General features: G+C 42.8%; 1 protein-coding gene across 3 annotated transcripts in view; it reads right to left on the reverse strand.

Annotated features, from left to right (window-relative positions):
• Positions 1 to 594: 594 nt before the first annotated feature.
• Positions 595 to 18,751, reverse strand: part of LOC140605280 (transient receptor potential cation channel subfamily V member 5) — a 33,962-nt gene continuing 15,805 nt past the window's right edge. The window contains exons 12-20 of one of the 3 annotated variants that reach the window (XR_012007981.1): positions 12,026 to 12,112; positions 11,852 to 11,928; positions 11,435 to 11,600; positions 11,170 to 11,236; positions 8,983 to 9,251; positions 5,518 to 5,624; positions 4,448 to 4,785; positions 4,219 to 4,344; positions 595 to 3,913 (exon numbers count right to left, since the gene is read on the reverse strand). Coding sequence is in view for 1 of the 3 variants with exons in the window: in XM_072777527.1 (XP_072633628.1) it covers positions 4,482 to 4,785; positions 5,518 to 5,624; positions 8,983 to 9,251; positions 11,170 to 11,236; positions 11,435 to 11,600; positions 11,852 to 11,928; positions 12,026 to 12,112 (1,077 nt within the window). In the remaining 2 variants the exon portion in view is untranslated. Of the gene's footprint in view, positions 4,345 to 4,447; positions 4,786 to 5,517; positions 5,625 to 8,982; positions 9,252 to 11,169; positions 11,237 to 11,434; positions 11,601 to 11,851; positions 11,929 to 12,025; positions 12,113 to 18,751 lie in introns of all 3 variants that reach the window. The other 2 variants (XR_012007980.1, XM_072777527.1) reach the window with 2 other exon arrangements.

The following is an 18,751-nucleotide window of genomic DNA, read 5'->3' on the forward strand; positions in this document are numbered from 1 at the left end:
GAGCCTGTAAATGAACCTGGCATCCACTTGGCAGCACAAAACACCTGCCGACTATTTTAACACGCACACAGTTCGCTTGCTGCGTCTGCTGTGCAGTACATCGATGCCTGTGCATGCTGCTTCCCCTTTTTCACCTGGGCTCCAGAGGCAGGTGCAGAATCTTGTCTATTGCCTTGAATGCTTTTTTCAGAGGGTGCCACATACCAGAGGTACAGTAAGATCTGTTCCAGGGCTTTGCTGTTGGGGTTCTTCCCTCCTTTCCCTCTTCCTTATGATATTCCACATCTCTTCCTCAGCCTCCTCCTCCTTCCCACTCTCTTCTCTCTCTCTCTCTCTCTCTCACACACACACACACACACACACACACACACACACAGAAGTATATTTAACCTGAAAATTTCCCCAGTAATCACATTTGCATTGGTTTTTATCTTTTTCAAAGTGTTTCTACCCATATTATGTACTTACCTTGATTATTACAACCCCACTAAAAGGCAGGTATTTTTTTTTTTTTATCACCTTTGACAGATGGAAAAAAACTCAAGCATGGCCAGTGAGAGAGCTTAGAATAAAAACCGGTCAATCATTCATAGATCTAGTTAATGAATATTTATTGCACACTACATTGTACTAGGAATTATGCCAGACCTTGGGAACACAGTGATGAATAAGATAGACACCATCTTTGTCTTTGCGGAGCTTACAGTCTACTAAAGAAAACAGACATTGAAACAAATAAGTACAGATAAGACGCAGGATGCATATACAAAAGAAAATGTAGGTAGCCTGGAAACATAAAGCAGATGGACTCTAACCTAGCCTACGGGCCAGCACCCCCACACAAGTACACACAACCGATGTACGACCATGAGGCTGAGACCAACAAGATGACTGGAAGTCAGCAAGATGGAAGGGAGAATGGTGCAGGGAGGTAGAAAGGTCCAGAGATTGTGAAGGCCAAGAAGAAGAAGAACATGGCACTATCCAGGAACTAAGAGAAATCCAGGGCAGTGAAATAAAAGCTTGAGAGAAGAGAGGTGTGGGGAGGCTGGAGGGTTGCCCAGGGTTGGCTTATGGAGGGTTTCCAGAAGACCACACTTGGGACAGGAATCACCTCTTACAAAAAACCCTCCTGGCGTAGTGTGGACAATGGATTAAAGAAGACTGAGACTGCAGGCAAAGAGAGCAGTTAGAAACCTACTCTTGGAACACAGAAGGGTTCTGAGAGGCAGAGACAAATGGAAGATTTTTATATTGGTATGGAACAGTCTTCAAAATGTATTAAGTGAAAAAAAATGTATTAAGTGAAAAAAAGCAAAAATTGGTTTTCTAATAAACTGTACCATTATATGCATTTTTAAGGGGGATACCTACATACATGTGCTTGGGTATACACAGAGTCTTTTTAGAAGGATAAACTTTGATTGATGAATGTCCCTGGAGATAATACCAGAGGGCCCAAGACAGAGGTAGGAAAGCCTTTTTTGCCTGTATATCTTACGTGCTCTTTGAATTCTGTGCTATGTCATGTATTATCTAATCAAAATGAATTCTTTTCAAGGTCAATGTTTTAGGGAACAGAATCCACAAGATTTGAGATTTACTGGATCTGAGAGTTGAAAGAAATGTGTTGAAGATGATGCCCGGATTCTGGCTTAGGCAACTTTGCCTACCATTTGGTCGGGAACTCTGGTGGAGGAGCAGGTTTGGTGAGGAAAAAAAGCTGTTCAGTTTGGGACATGTTGAGTTTGAGGTGCTTGTAAAATATCCAGGTTCAGCTGTCTAATAGATAGGCATCCAAGCTGTTCATGCCTGGAGCTTAGGAGACAGATCTGAACCAAAGATAGGGAGTGGGGAGTCATGAACATGTGCATGTTAATACAACCTGCAGAAGCAAATGAGACTGCCCAGGTGGTGAGAAAAACAGAGAGCCTTGTGGACCAAAAATATTTAAGGGATTTGTGGAAGAGAAGCAGCCAGCGTGGTAGGAGTGTGTGGCACTAAGGTGGTGAGATCACGGTGGTGAGTGGCCGACTACAGTCTGAAGGCTACTGAGAGTTCAAGCAAGATTGAAACTGTTTGGCGAGCTTAGCCAGAGGTAGATAACATGAGAGATGTCAGCAGCATGGAGAGGCAAGGTCAAATCACAATGGGTTGAGGACTCAGTGTGAGGTCAGTAGACAATGGAGGCTTCTCTAAGAAGCTTGGCCCTGAAGAGGGAGTAGAAAAGATAGGGCAATAGCTGGAAGGAGGGAGAAGGGTTGAGGGAGGGTGTTTGCCTTTCCTTTGAAGATGGGAAAGAATAGAGCATGGTTATTTGCTGACCCCCAGGGCTAGCAGAGAGGGAGGGGGTGCGATACACAAATGAGAAGATACACAAAAGAGGATGGTGATGGACATGGGTGTCTGAAGAGAGAGAAAGAAAACTGAATGTGGAACTCAGATGGAAATTTAGCTTTACACAAGAGAGGAAGTGCTTCTATTGTAAGGAAAATAAGAGGAATCGATGACTGAGCACTTTTAGAAACCCTGCCTGTGGTCCAGCGTGTAGAACCCTGTGCCTGTGCATTCCTGTGATCCCTCATTGTTCCACACTTATCTGTGCTTTGTAGGAGTACATGGATGAACCTAGCAGTTTCACAAATCCCACTTACCTCTTGGCTATTCCAGACCACGGTCTTCCTAAACGATATTATGGCTTTTGCGTGAGGGTGTTGATAGGGCTGGGGTGAGGTGCAAAGGACTGGAGACAAGAGGGAGGCTGCCATAAGCCCGGTACTGGGTGCCCTGGACACTGGCTCCCAGTTTCCACCCTGGAGAGGGATGGCCCACCCTGCATTGTTGCTGCGACCCCACAATTCAGCACAGGGGCAGAGGGAGCCAATTCAGGTTGGCTGCTGCAGGAGACGCAGCCAGGAGCCTGCTAGCTCCATGCACAAGGATGATGAGCTGCTAATGAGCCACCTGAGGGACATACCCAGGACAGTCCCATAAAAGAAATGATTGAGCTGTTCAAGCACAGAAAGGCATAATTTACCACACTTATTTAAACATACACCTGAACACACATGAGATACAAACACTTTAGACTGTGAACCTCAACAAGCAAGGATAAGACAACTCAAAAACAACAAAAAACACGATTCAAACATAGCTCAAGCACTTGAATAGCTATTTCTCCAAAAATAAATATACAAAGGGCCAACGAGCGTATGAAAAGATGTTCATTGTCATTCGTCATTGGGAAAATACAAATCAAAACCACAATGAGATACTACTCCGTATCCATTAGGATGGCTATTATCGAAAGAAGAAGAAAGAGGAGGAGGGTAGGGAGGAGGAGAAGACGGAGAAAGAAAAGAAAAACAAAAAACAGTGTGGCAATTCCTCAAAAAATTAAATAGTAATTGTCATAAGATCCAGCAATTCCACATCTAGGGGTATACCCAAAGGAACTGCAAGCAAGGACTTGAAGAGAATTATACACCGATGTTCATAGCAGTATTACTCACAATAGCCAGAAGGTGGAAACAACCCGACATCAGGGGATGAATGGATAAATAAAATATGGCCTATCCATACAGTGAAATATTATTTGGCCTTTAAAAGGAATAAAATTCTAATACCTGCTGCAACATGGATGGATTTTGAAAATATTACGCTAAGCGAAATAAAACAGACACACTAGGACTAGTAATGCATGATTCCACTTCCATGAGTCACCTAGAGGAGGCAAATTCATAGACACAAAGTAGCATATTGGTTTTCAGGGGCTGTGCGGAGAAGATAGTGGGGAGTTCATGTTTAAGGAGTACAAGAGTTCCGGTTCCAGATGATGAACTCGTCCTGAAGATGAAGAGTAGTGATGGTGATGCAACAATATAAGTGGACTTAATGTCACTGAATTGTATCCCTGGAAGTGGTTAAAATAGTAAATTTTATGTTATCTGTATTTTCCCATAATAGAATTATTTTAAAAATAAGACAAGGGTAAAGAACATTTCTTCTTGAAGTTTTCTAGTTGGGGTTTGGTTGCTAGGTAAGGAGAGAGTCCTACAGGGGTATAAGGCAAAGGGAAGGGCCACGGACCTTAGTGCCACACCTGGCTCTTCCCACGGTAAGCCTTGTGGGACCAGGCAGGCTTCACAGCTTACTACGTTCTAGTGCCTGTGTGAGGCAGAGAGAGAGATGATTCACATGACAGTCTAGTACCCCTACCTCTTGTCTTTGATGGCCAAGTCCAACTTTGCTTGAAGAGATACCTTCTTTTCTCAAGATGTGGGACTTCCAGGAACCAGGGAGATATGTGGGGCAACAGATGCCCACTGCCCATCTCCAGAAATGCTGATGTGAAGGGTGAGACATGGCCTTTAAGAATTATTCTGTTGAGCCCCTCCCCATGATTAAGAGGCATGAACATTAGATACTGCCCCCCATCTAGGCCCACCTGTTTGCCAGGCCAACAGTAACACGGGTCCTCATCATAAATGATAGATATTGTCCTCTCCATCCCCCTCGCCAAGGTCCAGCCCGAGATTCACATGTCCCAGGGTGTTGCGACGAAGGATCTCCCAGCCCCGGTGGCTGCTGCTGTGGGATGTGGTCCGGGACAGGGAAGGGGTGGGGGGGGCCAGAGAGGCTCTGGCTAGGGTCCCACTTTCAGTCACAGAAACAGAGGGCTGTTTATCAGAAAGCTGCTCTTGTCCATCCTCCTTGTCTGAACCCTTGAAAGCTTCCACGTAGCGAAGCACTCGCAAAGGATTTTGATCATGGTGGTTCTCGACTCTGAGGAGGGCAAAGAGGAAGCGACTCAGTTGAGGTGAAGAGAAAAGGACTGTGATGAGAAGGAGAGGTGGAAAGAACGCATGAAAGAAACATAATCAAGAGGACAGGGGAAGGAAGGGACCAGAGTCCCAGGATCAAATGGAGGGAAATTCAGTAGAATGGAGGGTAACGTGGGATAGAGACCAAAGAGGTAAGCAGTCAGGATTTGGAGGGTAGTGGGGCATGTGTGTGTGTGTGTGTGTGTGTGTGTGTGTGTGTGTGTGTGAGAGAGAGAGAGAGAGAGAGAGAGAGAGAGATAGTGAACATGAAAGAGAAAATGGAGAGGGGGGGAGAGCCAGGTCAGGAGCTGAAGGTAGAGTATGGAGAAGGTTAGCATCAAGGCAACAATATACTAGAAACGAGGGTCAGGTAGTGAGAAGCCTAGAGCAAGTTGGGTTGCCGATGCCCACATCTGAGCACAGACACATATATGGCCTCACAGATGTTACTGCCCTGATGTACCCAGAGCCTGGCATCAGCTATCAGGGGTCTTGTCATCCTTGTCATCCTCCTTGTTGGCTCCACCCACCTTTCCTAACAGGTTAATGCAGTCTCACTTTATAGAGTGATGTCTTCTTTGGGTCCAGTTGGGGATATTAGGAATGAAAAGGTGTGTAATAGGTGTGGAACTGGCCACCTTACTCCCATGACTTCACACTTGTTGGCAGTTCACACGTACACACGGTCACTCACCGCAGGAACCAGCGGTCCCCCAGCCCATACTGGCACCCGCAGATCCCAGAGCGAGGCCACAGGCAGCGAGGCAGCTTCCGCTCCAGCATCACCGTGGTGGCCACCACCTGGGAGGAGTGAGAGGTAGAGGAGACTCAGAAAGTCATGAGGTTTCAGAGAACACTGGAGGCTGCCGACATAGGGAACAAAGAAAAACCTGTCAGATAAGGACACCAGAGACTGGGGAGATGACAGTCCTTTAGCCATGCCCTAGCCCATGCCAGGCATCCTGCTACGTGCTTTACTCATCATTCATCGTAAAAGGAGAGAGAATATCTTATGAGTGTTTACAATAAAACTGTGACCCCTACATTACTATTCACATTCATAGAAAATGAGTCACTCCAAACTAATTTCATTTGCTTTTTTAAAGTCAAGCCATAGACTAGCTATCTTGATTTAAATAAAATGATTAAACAGAACCTCTATGATCATGGGGAATGAAGCGATGCTACCAGTGTTGAGGGAATTTGCAGCAAATTAAATACCCATATCCTACAAAGAAAAAGAGTAGGTTAATGACTGTAAACTTGGCAGGGAAAGTTCCAGGGGCACGTCACATGTTCTGTCCTTTGACCAGCCCTCATTAATTACTTAGATGAAACATAGAAGACAAGCTTATCAAATATGCCTGTGACACAAAAGGGGAGGGATATATAAAATGTGAGATGACAGAAGCAATATAAAAATGATCTCACTAGACTGGAATGCTGGTCAAAAACCAATAATGTGAAATTTAAGAGAACCAAATGTGAGGTCCTCTGTTTATGTTTAAACCCAAAGTACCTGTGTAAGTACAGGAAAACAGCAAAGGGGCTTCACCAATGAAGTTGCATAACAAAGATGCAGGGGTTCTAGTTGATCATGACCTTGGTATACGGTATGTCTGCTAAGACACCTGACTCAATTTGAGGTACCATTTATACTTAGTGTCCAAAGCAAGGAAAGGTATGATTTATACTGGATTCCTCAATCCTATTAGGACCACTCTAGTTTTGAAAGGACTATATACGGTCTTGGTTAGTTGGAGGCATTAGTAATGCTTAAAGTAGCCCCATTCCCCATGTCATATTCTTCTTCTCGATTTCTTAGTTGCACCAAGTTCCTGCCAGTGTCAGAGCACTCAATCATTTGTTCCCTTTCCCTATATAGCTCTTCTCCTTCTTTATCTTGAAGAGGGCATTTAAGGGGCTGCTGGGTGGCTCAGTAGGTTAAGTGTCTGCCTCCAGCTCAGGATGCAGATCCAGGGTCCTGGGATCGAGCCCCCCTGCCCCCCATCAGGCTCCCTGCTCATCAGACAGCCTGCTTTTCCCTCTCCTTCTGCTACTGCCCCAGCTTATGTGCTCTCTGTCAAATAAATAAATAAAATATTTTTTGGAAAGGACATTTATGTGTCCTGTTGTGCCATCAGTCAGCCCCTCCACCTTGTTCTGGTAACAGAACCTCTTACACTTAGAGCATAACCCCTTTACCACCCTGTCCATCAGTCAGGGAAGACTGGACTGCACGCAGGCCTGGCTAATTAGCCTAATCTCCCCTAAACTCCACCGCCATCATCACCCCTCTCCAGTCCTTGGCCTTAACCTCAAATTCAGGGATGCACTTATGGCTCAAACCTGTTGCAGTGAAATGGAACTTAGACTGGATTCTCAGAAAAAAGATGCTCTCTGAGGGGGTGCATATGGCACAGCATTAGGAGGCATGCAGAATACAACAGGAAAGGGGCCCTTGGAATTGTGCAGTGCAGTACATTTGCTCCTTCCTTTGGGAATTCGGAGCTTCTAGAAGACATCTCACCAACATGATGGGAGAGACTGACTTAGGAGAATCTGGATAGGAGAGCAGGACAGAGAAACTGATGTCACGTGGGAAATGGAGCTACAGACTCTGGCCAGATATGCCTAGAGCTAGTTTAGTTCTTTAAACTTTCCAGTTATGGGAACCAACATATCCTCCACCCAGTGCCTTTCTTTCAAGTCTGTCTGAGTTTGGTTTTCTGTCCCTGTAACCAGGAGTCTTGATTGATACAACCTCTAACCTTCATCTCTTTCTCTGATTCTTCTTTCCTGGTTAATTCTTACCAATGTTGAGGGACTCCTCTTAAATGCCACTCCATCAGGAAAGCATTTCCTGGGATGCCTGGGTGGCCCAGCGGTTGAGCATCTGCCTTCAGCTCAGGTCGTGATCCTGGGGTCCTGGGAATCAAGTCCCACATCGGGCTCCCTGCAGGGAGCCTGCTTTTCCCTCTGCCTATGTCTCTGCCTCTCTGTGTATGCCTCTAATGAATAAATAAATAAAATCTTAAAAAAAAAAAAAAAGGAAAGCATTTTCTGACTTTCCTATCATGCTCCTCTGTTGTTTCCTGTTCTTAGCATCTTCTACTTCTCTGTGATACTTTTACTACTGTCACTGTACAGGCTTCCGGGAAGTCCACTGTTTAATGGCAGAGTTCCCAAACAGACTGTAGGCTCCATGATGACACAGATGCCATCTGTTGTGTTCATCCCAGCGTTCCCAGCTCCTAGACATTTCCTGACACATTACAGCCTCTAAGTAATCATTTTTAAGTGAATGGAAAGTCTGAGGGGATAAATGATGGCTGTATCCAAAAGTCTGAATGGTGTTCATACAGAAGAGTGTTCTCTGTGTTATATGAGAAGAAAAGACTGGGGCTAAAGAATGGAACTGTAGAAAGATGGCTTTCAGCTCAAAGCAACATGGACATTTGTAGCAACAAAAACTTTTGGAATATGAAAAATCTCTCCTCTTCCCAACCACTCTCCAAATCCATATAATAAGGTCCTAATGAGCATTAAAATAGATATTAAATGACCCTTTGACCAATGAACAATTAATCGATGGGTAGGAGCTCAATTAGAGGACCACTAAAGGTACTTCCAACTCTAAAATTGTATTATCCTCAATGATATAAAGAAAAAATCATAGAGAAACAGGGAAAAACAAATAGAAGGTAAGGTCTACATTAAAAAGTAGAATATGCAGGAGCACCTGGCAGGCTTAATCGGTAAAGCATGAGACTCTTAATCTCAGGGTTGTGAGTTCAAGTCCCATGTTGGGTGTAGAGATTACTTAAAAATAACAAATCTTTTTAAAAATAAATAAATTTAAAAAATAAAAACTAGAATATATAAGATTAAGACAGTTTCTAGTTCTCACTGGACCCAAGGTTGACTGTCAGTCAGATCTACTTTGCCCCTGTCATCAATACCTCCCCTTGAATCTACCCCTATCATACCATTTTACCCTCCTTTTGTCTCTTCTTCTACCCAAATGTTCCTTTGTTGAGGTGACAACCCTACTGGATTATTCTGTGACTCTCCTAAGAGTCGTCTACCATAACATATTCCATTGTGATTTTTCTCTTCATATTCTTCCCCTTAGTAAGACTAACACTAATAAACTCACCTGGGCCCTCCAGAGCTCGTCCCGCTCATGGGCCACCCGCCAGTGTGTGTCACCCATCATGGCGATGAATAGGTTGAGCATAAGCAGTGTGGCGATGATGGTGAAGGCAAAGTAGACAATGCCAAACATGAAGGGCAAGTTCACTTCGTAGTTGGCAGGCCCATCAATGACGGTGAGGAAAAGCTCAAAGGTGCTGAACAGTGCCATAGGATAGTCATAGAATTGCCCCAGATTGGCTGGGTCCTCTGTCTGGAAAATGACATAGAACGCTGCTCCGCCCAAGAGTGGGCATGGAGTTGGGGAAACAGGGAGTTATCACAATAAGCATGGGCCTAGTCATAGCTCCATATACTTACACACTTGCAGACACACATATATGCCCATCAATGTACATATGTACATATGTGACTGTATACATGTAAGTCACATTCTACATTTGGACCTGGCTAACCCTGAGATGTCAAATGACCAAGTTCATCACTCTGGACAATGGTAATACTCAGCCATTTAGCAAAATGTGTATATAAAGTGTGTGTATATATGTATATTATATATATATACATAAATATATATATATGATTTTTTATATATGTATGCACAAAATAAGTGACCTAACTGCTTTTACAACTTAGAAAATAGAATATTTAAAAGACAATTTGTTACAAGAATGCATAGAATCTTCAACAATTTCAAAGAACCAATATATGAAATGGCTAAAAGAAAAGCACCTTTAAAAAAAAAAAATCTCAGTGGCCTCTAGATAACCACCCATCACTCTGAGATTCCCTGGGTGAACTCGGACCATCATGGAGAAGGTTTTCCTGCTCAGTGTGGAGTCTACTAGACAATACTGGGCATTCTGGAACTTTAGTACAGAATTAGAACCTTTAAAAGACTCCTGTCTGTATGGGGAACTGAAATACAAAGTAATCTCAAGAATGGAAATAGTGTCTCTGACAAAGCATTGCTTTTTTATTTACTGAAGCAAAAAGCAAGTGCAACCAAGAAGAGATGGTTTAAGAGATTCTGGGTATAGGACATATACAGAAGGCTACTCTGTCACCATGATCTAATTTTGTAATCGGTAAGTCACAATACCATATACTATATACTATACATATACCATATGCAACATATGCATACTATATAACTACACACACACTATGAGCAGTAATTTATGATCTGTGCAGATGGAGGGGAGGGAGGGAGAAAGAATATATAAGGAATATCCCAAATTGGTGGATTACCATAGTTTTACCCATCCATAGCTCAGATCTTGGGACTTTTTTAGTCTACTGTTCGGTAGGAATCCCTATTAAATGGGAATTCCTCAGATAAGAATAGTGTCCTCTGTACTAAAAGCCATGGTCTTTTAGAGTTGAGGGATCTCAACTGACTAGGACATCCCCCTGTCTTTTGAATGTTTGGTTGCAGACATTAAAGACTGGACTCAAGTTGCCAAATCTTACTCCTCTTCCATCCCCTAGCACTTTTCCCTAAGAACTTTCTCCTACTCATTCACTGCCCTCACCCTCCATCTCTCTCTGGTTGTTATTTTCTGACTGTGCTCCCCTCTCTACCCTGATACTCCCCTCACCCCACCAGTGGCTTAGGCTGAGACTGAGCCCTGGCTCCCTCTTTCCCCAATCTCTCTTTGTATCTCTTTTTTTCTTCTGTTTTCCTCTCTCATTCTCAAACTCTCCAAAATCTTTTTTAGTACCTCCTCTTTGAATTCTTTCCTTTTCTCCCAACTTCAATCACACGTACAAACAAAAGTGTGTTCCATGTTATTGAATCTCTATGTTTCTTTTTCTGAAGTGTAAACACAGTAATTTTCACTGTCTCTGTTTGCTCACATAGTTTTCTGAGATCCGCAACTGGCCAGTCTTTCCTGTTTAATGGCTCTCCCTCTTGAAAGCTCTTCTTCTATCTCTTCTTTAAAGATCTTGCAGAGTGATTGGATTAGTCAACATGAATGTTATTGGCCCATAAATTCAGAGCACATGGTCTAAGCCAACCTGAGTGACCCTGATCCTATGGATATGAGTGTGCTTTTTGACTCAATTTCCACAGAGGTCCCGGGGCTAGGGAGCAAAACAGAGTACAAATGAGAACTGAGCAAGACTGAGTGAACTTTGAGGAGAACTGGACCCCATGACCTAGTAGAAGAGGGGACAGTGCTCTTACCTGAGGCAAATCCCAGAATAACCACAGCCATCAGCCAGCAAAAACGCATGAGGTCTCCAAAAATCATCTACAGGAAAGGGAAAGGGAGGCAGGGTGGAGTGACCCTTCTCCACCTGCCTCTGTACAGCCAGCCTGCTAGATTGGAGGTCCCCTAGTTCCCCAGGATTCACTCAGAGCAGCGTTTTCCTGTTTGCTTCAATTTCCTCGCTCTGTCTGGAAAGATCCTACAGCTGAAGCCAGAGGAAGATGTGGGGAAAGCACTGACCTTCTGGATCATGATGCTGAAAGGACCAAGCATCTGGAATCCTCGAGCGAAGTACATAACACTGCACCAGCCCAGCACCAGGGCAATGGACATGGGCACCATCTCCCCGTTCATGTTGGAGAGCCGCATCACCATGGTCACTAGCACCATGCAGGCATAGATGATGCTGCAGGCGTGGTGGGGAGGCAGGGAACAAGGAGTGAGAGAGGTAATATTCTTGGTCCCCTCAAGGATGGTGAAAACTTGGGTGGCATCCACTCAGGCTTACTTCTTACACTGAAAGCATGCATATGAACCCACTGGGGAGAAATCCCTGGAGGTGAGAGTCAACTGAGGTCCAAGTCCTGGAGACTAAATGGGAGATCTGGAGTAGTTCTGGCAAGGGAAGGCAGGGGACTGAAAGGAAGGGACACTCACATGATGACATGGAATGGTCCCCCGAGGATAGTCTGTCCAAAATAGCGAGAAGCACCAACCCTAAAGATGTCTGGGATCTGGGAAGAGACCAGTAAAACAAAAAGATGATGTGGACTACAGTTCATCTTGGGAACCCAGTATATGACCTCAGCTTGGACCCTGATTGTACCTCACCTCTAGGAGCAGGATGATCACAGCCCCGGTGATGGTTACCAATTCCCCCACTAGACGGATTTTATCCTGCTGAGTCACATAGGCTTCCTGTAGGGATAAATTCAGGGTAGGAAGTAGTTTTTTGATCGATTGAGAGTCAAATCTTTTTTGGGGCAAGTGGTCTAAAGCAACTGAAGTTCATCCCAGATAAAGAAAAGCTCTCATTATCACCACCATCACACCCCACCCCCACCATTGTCTTTATTATTGTAGCTAACTCAGTGATCAGGGTATTAGTCTATGTATCCATGGCTTAATATATGTTGTACATGCTAATAACATGAGCCACACCCCCCTAGCTTGTCACTATAATATATATTGTGAGCAGTAGTTTATGCTGTGTGTACCAAGGGGCTGAGATCACATTTCAGAGCATCAACTTAGAAGGCTAAACCAACAGGAAGAGATATTAGTGGTTTGGGATGGTTTCAACTATGCTGAAAGTCCAGCTTTTCCAATCTTATTGTGGTCCTTGGAAGGTAGACTAGACTATAAACATATCACAGAATTCAGATTCCAGAATGGACCCAGAACCAACTAGCTTTAGCAAGACCTTGAATAAGCCACTAAACCTCTTTGGGACTGAGGTCTCTCATCTGTAAAATGGAGACTATAATGCTTTACTTTCCAGTGTTACTATGGAGATTATACTAGATGATGTATCTGGATGTAGTTTATAAACCAGAAAGCACTGTAGATGTATTTATTCATTGTGGTTTTATTATGATTTGGCAACATAGAAAAGGTCAGGACAAAAGGTTAGAGACACTGAATGGATTTTAGTTTTGGACGGGTCCAAAGCTTAAATTTAGTTAAGGAAGTTCCCTGCCTTATCCTCAGCAGTGGGTATAGAAGGTATAGCCCTAAGGTCAAGATAAAAGAAGACCATCCTCCTTGTGTACATGTGATTTTACAGGGAAAGTCTTACAACATTATACATGTGTAGTGATAGAATTCTACAATAATGATTCTTAACATTTTGGGGGTTATGAGTGCATTGAAGAGTATCACTGAGACTGTAGATCCTCTTACCAGAAAACTATGTTCAGATATATATAATCCCCACATGAAATCATACAAATAATTTCAACACATTCAAGTACACTTTAGATTTTGTGGAACTCTCTTCTCTAAGATTACCTTTCTGAGTACTGCACCCAAGAAAAGAATTGGGAGTCCCTAGGGCCACCGAGAAAGTTGATGATCTAAGCTAGGAGGGATGTCATCCCTCATTAGGCATAAGGAATGCTAATCATCTCTGTTCTGCTGATATATTGGAACCTCTAAGCATCCCTCAGCAGGCTACTTCAAGTGTGTAGTCACTGGTCCAGTGAGAGGCATAGCTTTGAAATAGGAAGAGATGCTATGTGGTAGGAGATGATCTATGAGATAAAGAAGATACCACCAGCAGGACCCCCAATGGTTGCTGGGAAACTGATAGCTCAGAAAAAGTCAAGGATATAGCCTTTTTCAAAGAGTAGGACCAGACTTACCAACAGAGGGTAGAAATATTTCAAGTAAATCCTATGGGACCAGGAAAGATCAGAAAAAGAGCTGGTATCTATGTCCCTGGTAAACTATGTGATCTAACAATCTGTGGCTAGACTTCAGTGACTTCGTTGTTGTTTGTTGTTTAAAGAATTGATGTTCTCTTGACAAACTGGTCAATTTTATTTTATCACCTAATGGGCAGTTTCCCTTTAGCCTTGCTTCCAAGGCGGCTCACAGGTTGTTTGTTTATTTTGGTTTGGTTTGGTTTGGTTTTGGTTTTGGTTTTTTTATCTCAGCGCTAATTGAATCCCCCCAACGTCTGTCTTGAAATTCAGTTCATGGGCCTCGTTCTTCTTCTTTGCCCTCATGTTCCTATAGCATCTCTAATTGTAAAACGTTCCAACTCCTTTTGAGAGTCAGGTAGTGAGTAAGTAGTAGTATAAATAATAAGTACGTTAACTATGGAAACAAAATAACATTAAATGCAGAAATAAAATAACTGCATCTGTGCCGTGTGTGTGTGTGTGTGTGTGTGTATTACATATATTTGTACAAAAATTTTGAATTCTTTTTAGAAGTTTGTATCTTGGTTAAATATGTCTGGAAAACTGCCACCAACCTTTCTTTCATTGGCTCAACTAAGTAAAAGGAACACCACCCTTTGGCCCAGGGTTGTGGGGATCATGGCGCCCCTAGAGGACAGTGGGAGAGTAACATCAGCTATTCCCTCAGGAAATGAAAGGGTGAAACCCCAACTGATGGAGATAGTTGGGGACAGTTTTGGTCACCACCCTCTCCTGGGGTGTCCCCTCACCACCACCCCTCTGATTGTTTAACATATTCCTTTACAAGTTGGAGTTCTGGGGTGCCTGGGTGGCCTAGTCAGTTAAGTGACTAACTCTTGATTTTAGCTCAGGTCATGATCTCAGGGTGGGGTGATCAAACCCCATACTGGGTTTTGCCCTCAGTGGGGAGTTTGCTTGAGATTCTCTCTTTCCCTCTCCCTCTGCTTCCCCCGCCGCAGGCTTGTACTCTGTCTCTCAAATAAAACAAAAATAAACCAAGTAGGAATTCTGGACAAGTTCACCAGTGAGTAACAGAGGTGTCCCAAGCTTTGTCACAGTTTCACTGGGATCTGACTGCCGTAAAGTAGATGCCTCCACAACTCTGTTCTCAAAAGTCCTCTCCCCTAAACCAAGCCACACAATGCCATAGTCTCCTGAGGGCCCCCTTCCTTGCTGCTGTCCAAGACTACCATACAAGACCCTCATGTAGAGGTTTTGTCTTTAATTGCTCTCTCTAGAAAATAAAAGGTAATATATATGTGTAAAAGTTGCAATAAAATAATGGTAATTTATACAACTCAATAGTGAAAAATAACAAATGATCTAACTAAAAACTTGTCAGAGGAACTGAATAAGTATTTTTCCAAAGAAGACATATAAAGGTGATCGACATCACCAATCACTAGGGAAATGCTAATCAAAACCAAAGTGATATATCACCTCATACCTGAGAGAATGAATATCATCAAAAAAAAAAAAAAAAAACAGGGGATAACAATATTGGTGAAGATGTAGAGAAAGGGAACTCTTATGTGCTATAGGAATGCAAATTGGTGCAGCCACTGTGGAAGACAGTATGGAGGTTCCTCACAAAATTAAAAATATAGCTGCCATATGATCCAGCAACCCCACTTCTGGGCATATATCCAGAAGAAATAAAAACAGGATCTTGAAGAGATGTCTGCACTCCCATATTCATTGTAGCACTACTCATATTAGTCAAGATTTGGAAACAGCCTAAGTGTTCATCAATGGATGAATGGATACAGAAGATATGGTGTATATAGACAATAAAATATTATTCAGCCACAAGAAAGCAGGAAATGTTGCCATTTGTGACAACATGGATGGACCTTAAGAGCATTATGCTAAGTAAAATAAGCCCAACAGAGAAAGACAAATACTGTATGGTGTCACTTATATGTGGAATCAAAAGAAAAATGACAAAATCCTAGAAACAGAGTAGAAAAATGGTTGCCAGGGCCTATTGGATGGAAGAAATAGGGAGAAGTTGGTAAAAAGGTATAAACTTTTAAAGCTTTAAGATGAATAAGACCTAAGAAACTAATGTAAAATGGTTATATTTGAATGACTATAGTTTATTATATAAATGAAATTTGCTAACAGAGGGGCATGGGGTGGTTCAGTCAGTTAAGTGTCCAACTCTTAGTTTCTACTCAGGTCGTGATCTCAGAGTCATAAGATCAAGCCCTGCATGGGGCTCTGCATTTAGTGGGGAGCCTGAATGAGATTCTCTCTCTCTCTCTGCCCCTGCCACTTGTACTCTCTTTCTAAAATAAATACATAAATCTTAAGAAAAAAAAATTTGCTAAGGGAGTGGAATTTAATTGCTCTCACCAAAAACTAACAAAGAAGATAAATATGTGAGGTAATGAGTGTATTAATGAACTAGCTGGTGGGAACCCTTCCACCCTGTATACATACTCCAAATCATTGCAATGTACACTTTAGATACCTTGCAATTTTCTTTGTCAATTATACCTCAATAAAGATGAAAAAGTAATGTAACTATTGGGCTTCTAAACCACTTTGTTTTTCTTTTGGTTTTAAGGAGAAATCTAATGTTTCACACCAATGTATTTAAGGTTGCCTTTCGGTTTAGAATAAATAACTCTTTTCAAAGTTAAGACAGATTTTCACATTTTAAAAATGGATAATAGTGGGATGCCTGGTGGCTCAGTGGTTGAGAGTCTGCCTTCGGCTCAGGGCGTGATCCTGGAGTCCCAGAATTGAGTCCCACATCAGGCTCCCCGCAGGGAGCCTGCTTCTCCCTCTGCCTGTGTCTCTGCCTCTCTCTGTCTCTCTGTGTCTTTCATGAATAAATGAATAACAAAAAAAATTTTTTAATTTTAAAAAATTAAAATGGACAGGAGTATTGAATTTTGATGAATGGCTTATTTATATCTATTGAACTGATAATAAGAAATCCCCCTTGAGGGATCCCTGGGTGGCGCAGCGGTTTGGCGCCTGCCTTTGGCCCAGGGCGCGATCCCGGAGACCCGGGATCAAATCCCACATCGGGCTCCCCGCATGGAGCCTGCTTCTCCCTCTGCCTGTCTCTCTCTCTCTCTGTGTGACTATCATAAATAAATAAATAAATAAATAAATAAATAAATAAATAAATAAATAAATAAATATTAAAAAAAAAAAAAGAAATCCCCCTTGGGCACTGGACGGGATGAGCACCGGGTGTTACACTATATGTTGGCAAATCGAACTCCAATAAAAAAAATATACAAAAAAAAAAAAAAAAGAACTCCACCTTCATTCCTTCATTAATCATCTCTGTGAATTAAATCTTAAACTCAAGCAGGGAATGAACTTTCCCTTGAATTTTTGAGAATTTTATTGCCTGAAGACTGCATTCAAGATTTTCTGTCTCTATTAAAAGGCTTTTGGGATTTGTGGCCTTTCTGAAAGGGCTTTGGGACCAAGATTGTGTTTGGCACAGTAAAATAGAAGACACACTTATTCTCAAGGTCCTGTTCATTCAGTCTCCCAGTTCTCTCTCAAACACAATCCTTTCCCTCAATCCACAGCGCTGCTTCCTTAACGCAAACCCATAGTCCCTGTTGTCCAGTTTACCATGAAGCCAATTTCTCCTCATTTGACCCATCCCCTCCATGGTTCTGGACTGGTCTTTCTAAATGCAAATGTCATCACAGGGCTTCTCTGTTCACTACCTTTCTTGGCTCCCTGAAGTCTTCAGAATAGAAGTGAAAGGAAATGGGGTGTATGGATGGTACATCAGTTAAGTGTCTGACTCTTAGTTTCAGCTCAGTCAGGATCTCAGGGGCAGGATCACAGACTCCCTACTGGCTCTGTGCTCAGTAGGGAGTCTGCGGGAGATTCTCTCTCCCTCTGCCCCTCCCCTCGCCTGCATTCGCGCTCTCTCTCTCAGATAAATAAGTAAATAATAAAATCTTAAAAAAATAGAAATGAAGGGAAGATGGGCGTGGAGGGTGCTCTCTAGGTCTTTATTGTAGCAGAAATTCCATTGATAATGTCTAAATTTAATTAATGAATAAAGATATGGAAGCATATTTTTCAGTAGTGTGGAGATAACAATAGGAATGAAAAGTTTAGGGGTGCCTGAGTGGCTCAGTCAGTTAAGTGTCTGCCTTTGGCTCAAGTCATGATCCCAGGGTCCTGGGATCAAGCCCCACATCAGGCTCCTTGCTCTGCGGGGAGCCTGTTTTTTCCTTCTCCCTCTGCCTTCTGCTCCCCCTGCTTGTGCACTCTCTTTCTCTCTCTCTGTCAAATCAATCAATCAATCAATCCAAAAAAAAAAAAAAGGAATGAAAAGCTTAAAGAGGTAAAACCTGGTTGCCTTCACAGAATAAGACCTATGTCGGGAGGGGCTGGCCCCAACACTGGTGCTCTTCATTATGCTTGCTCTTTGATTTTTAAATCATGCGCATGTATTCTTTTAATTAGAAGTGCCACTGGGAGATGCGAATTTAAATAAATAAATAAATAAATAAATAAATAAATAAATAAATAAATAAATAAATAAATAAGGCCTGAATTACCAAACATGATGTACAGAACCCTTGCTGGTCCTGCTCTTTCTCTGTGTCCTCATGTTCTATGTGACACTCCAGCCACATTGAATCACTGGGGTTCTTGAGTGTTATATCAGGCCTTTGTGTGGACTGTGCCCTTTTCTTAAAATGCCCTCCTCCATCCTGGTTCCTAGCTGACCTTTACTTAAGCCTGAAGACTCAAGTAACAGCATTTTCCTTCTGGGTCTCCTTACCTGTCCCTCCACACCTACCTCAGGGGCTCTCTCAGAGTCACATGGCACCACTCTGCTTATAGACCTACCCAGCACACTGTAATCATCAGGTATTCCATGCTTCACCAGTAATCTCAGAGCTCCCTGAGAGCAGGAGCATCTTACTCCTTTTGACCCACAATGCACAGTGTAGTGAATGCTCCATTGATTTGAAAGAAGGAAGGAGAGAACAGAGTAGGTAAGCAGCCAGGTGCACACCAAGGATGATAGGAGAGTTACAGAAGGGAGATAAAGAAGGAATTAGGAAGCTGGGCTGGGGAAACCCATCTGGAGGTGAATGGGGAAATGGTCACAAAGAATTGGGCTTTTCCG

Source organism: Canis lupus, chromosome 15 (assembly GCF_048164855.1).
Source record: "Canis lupus baileyi chromosome 15, mCanLup2.hap1, whole genome shotgun sequence".
NCBI lineage: Eukaryota > Metazoa > Chordata > Mammalia > Carnivora > Canidae > Canis > Canis lupus.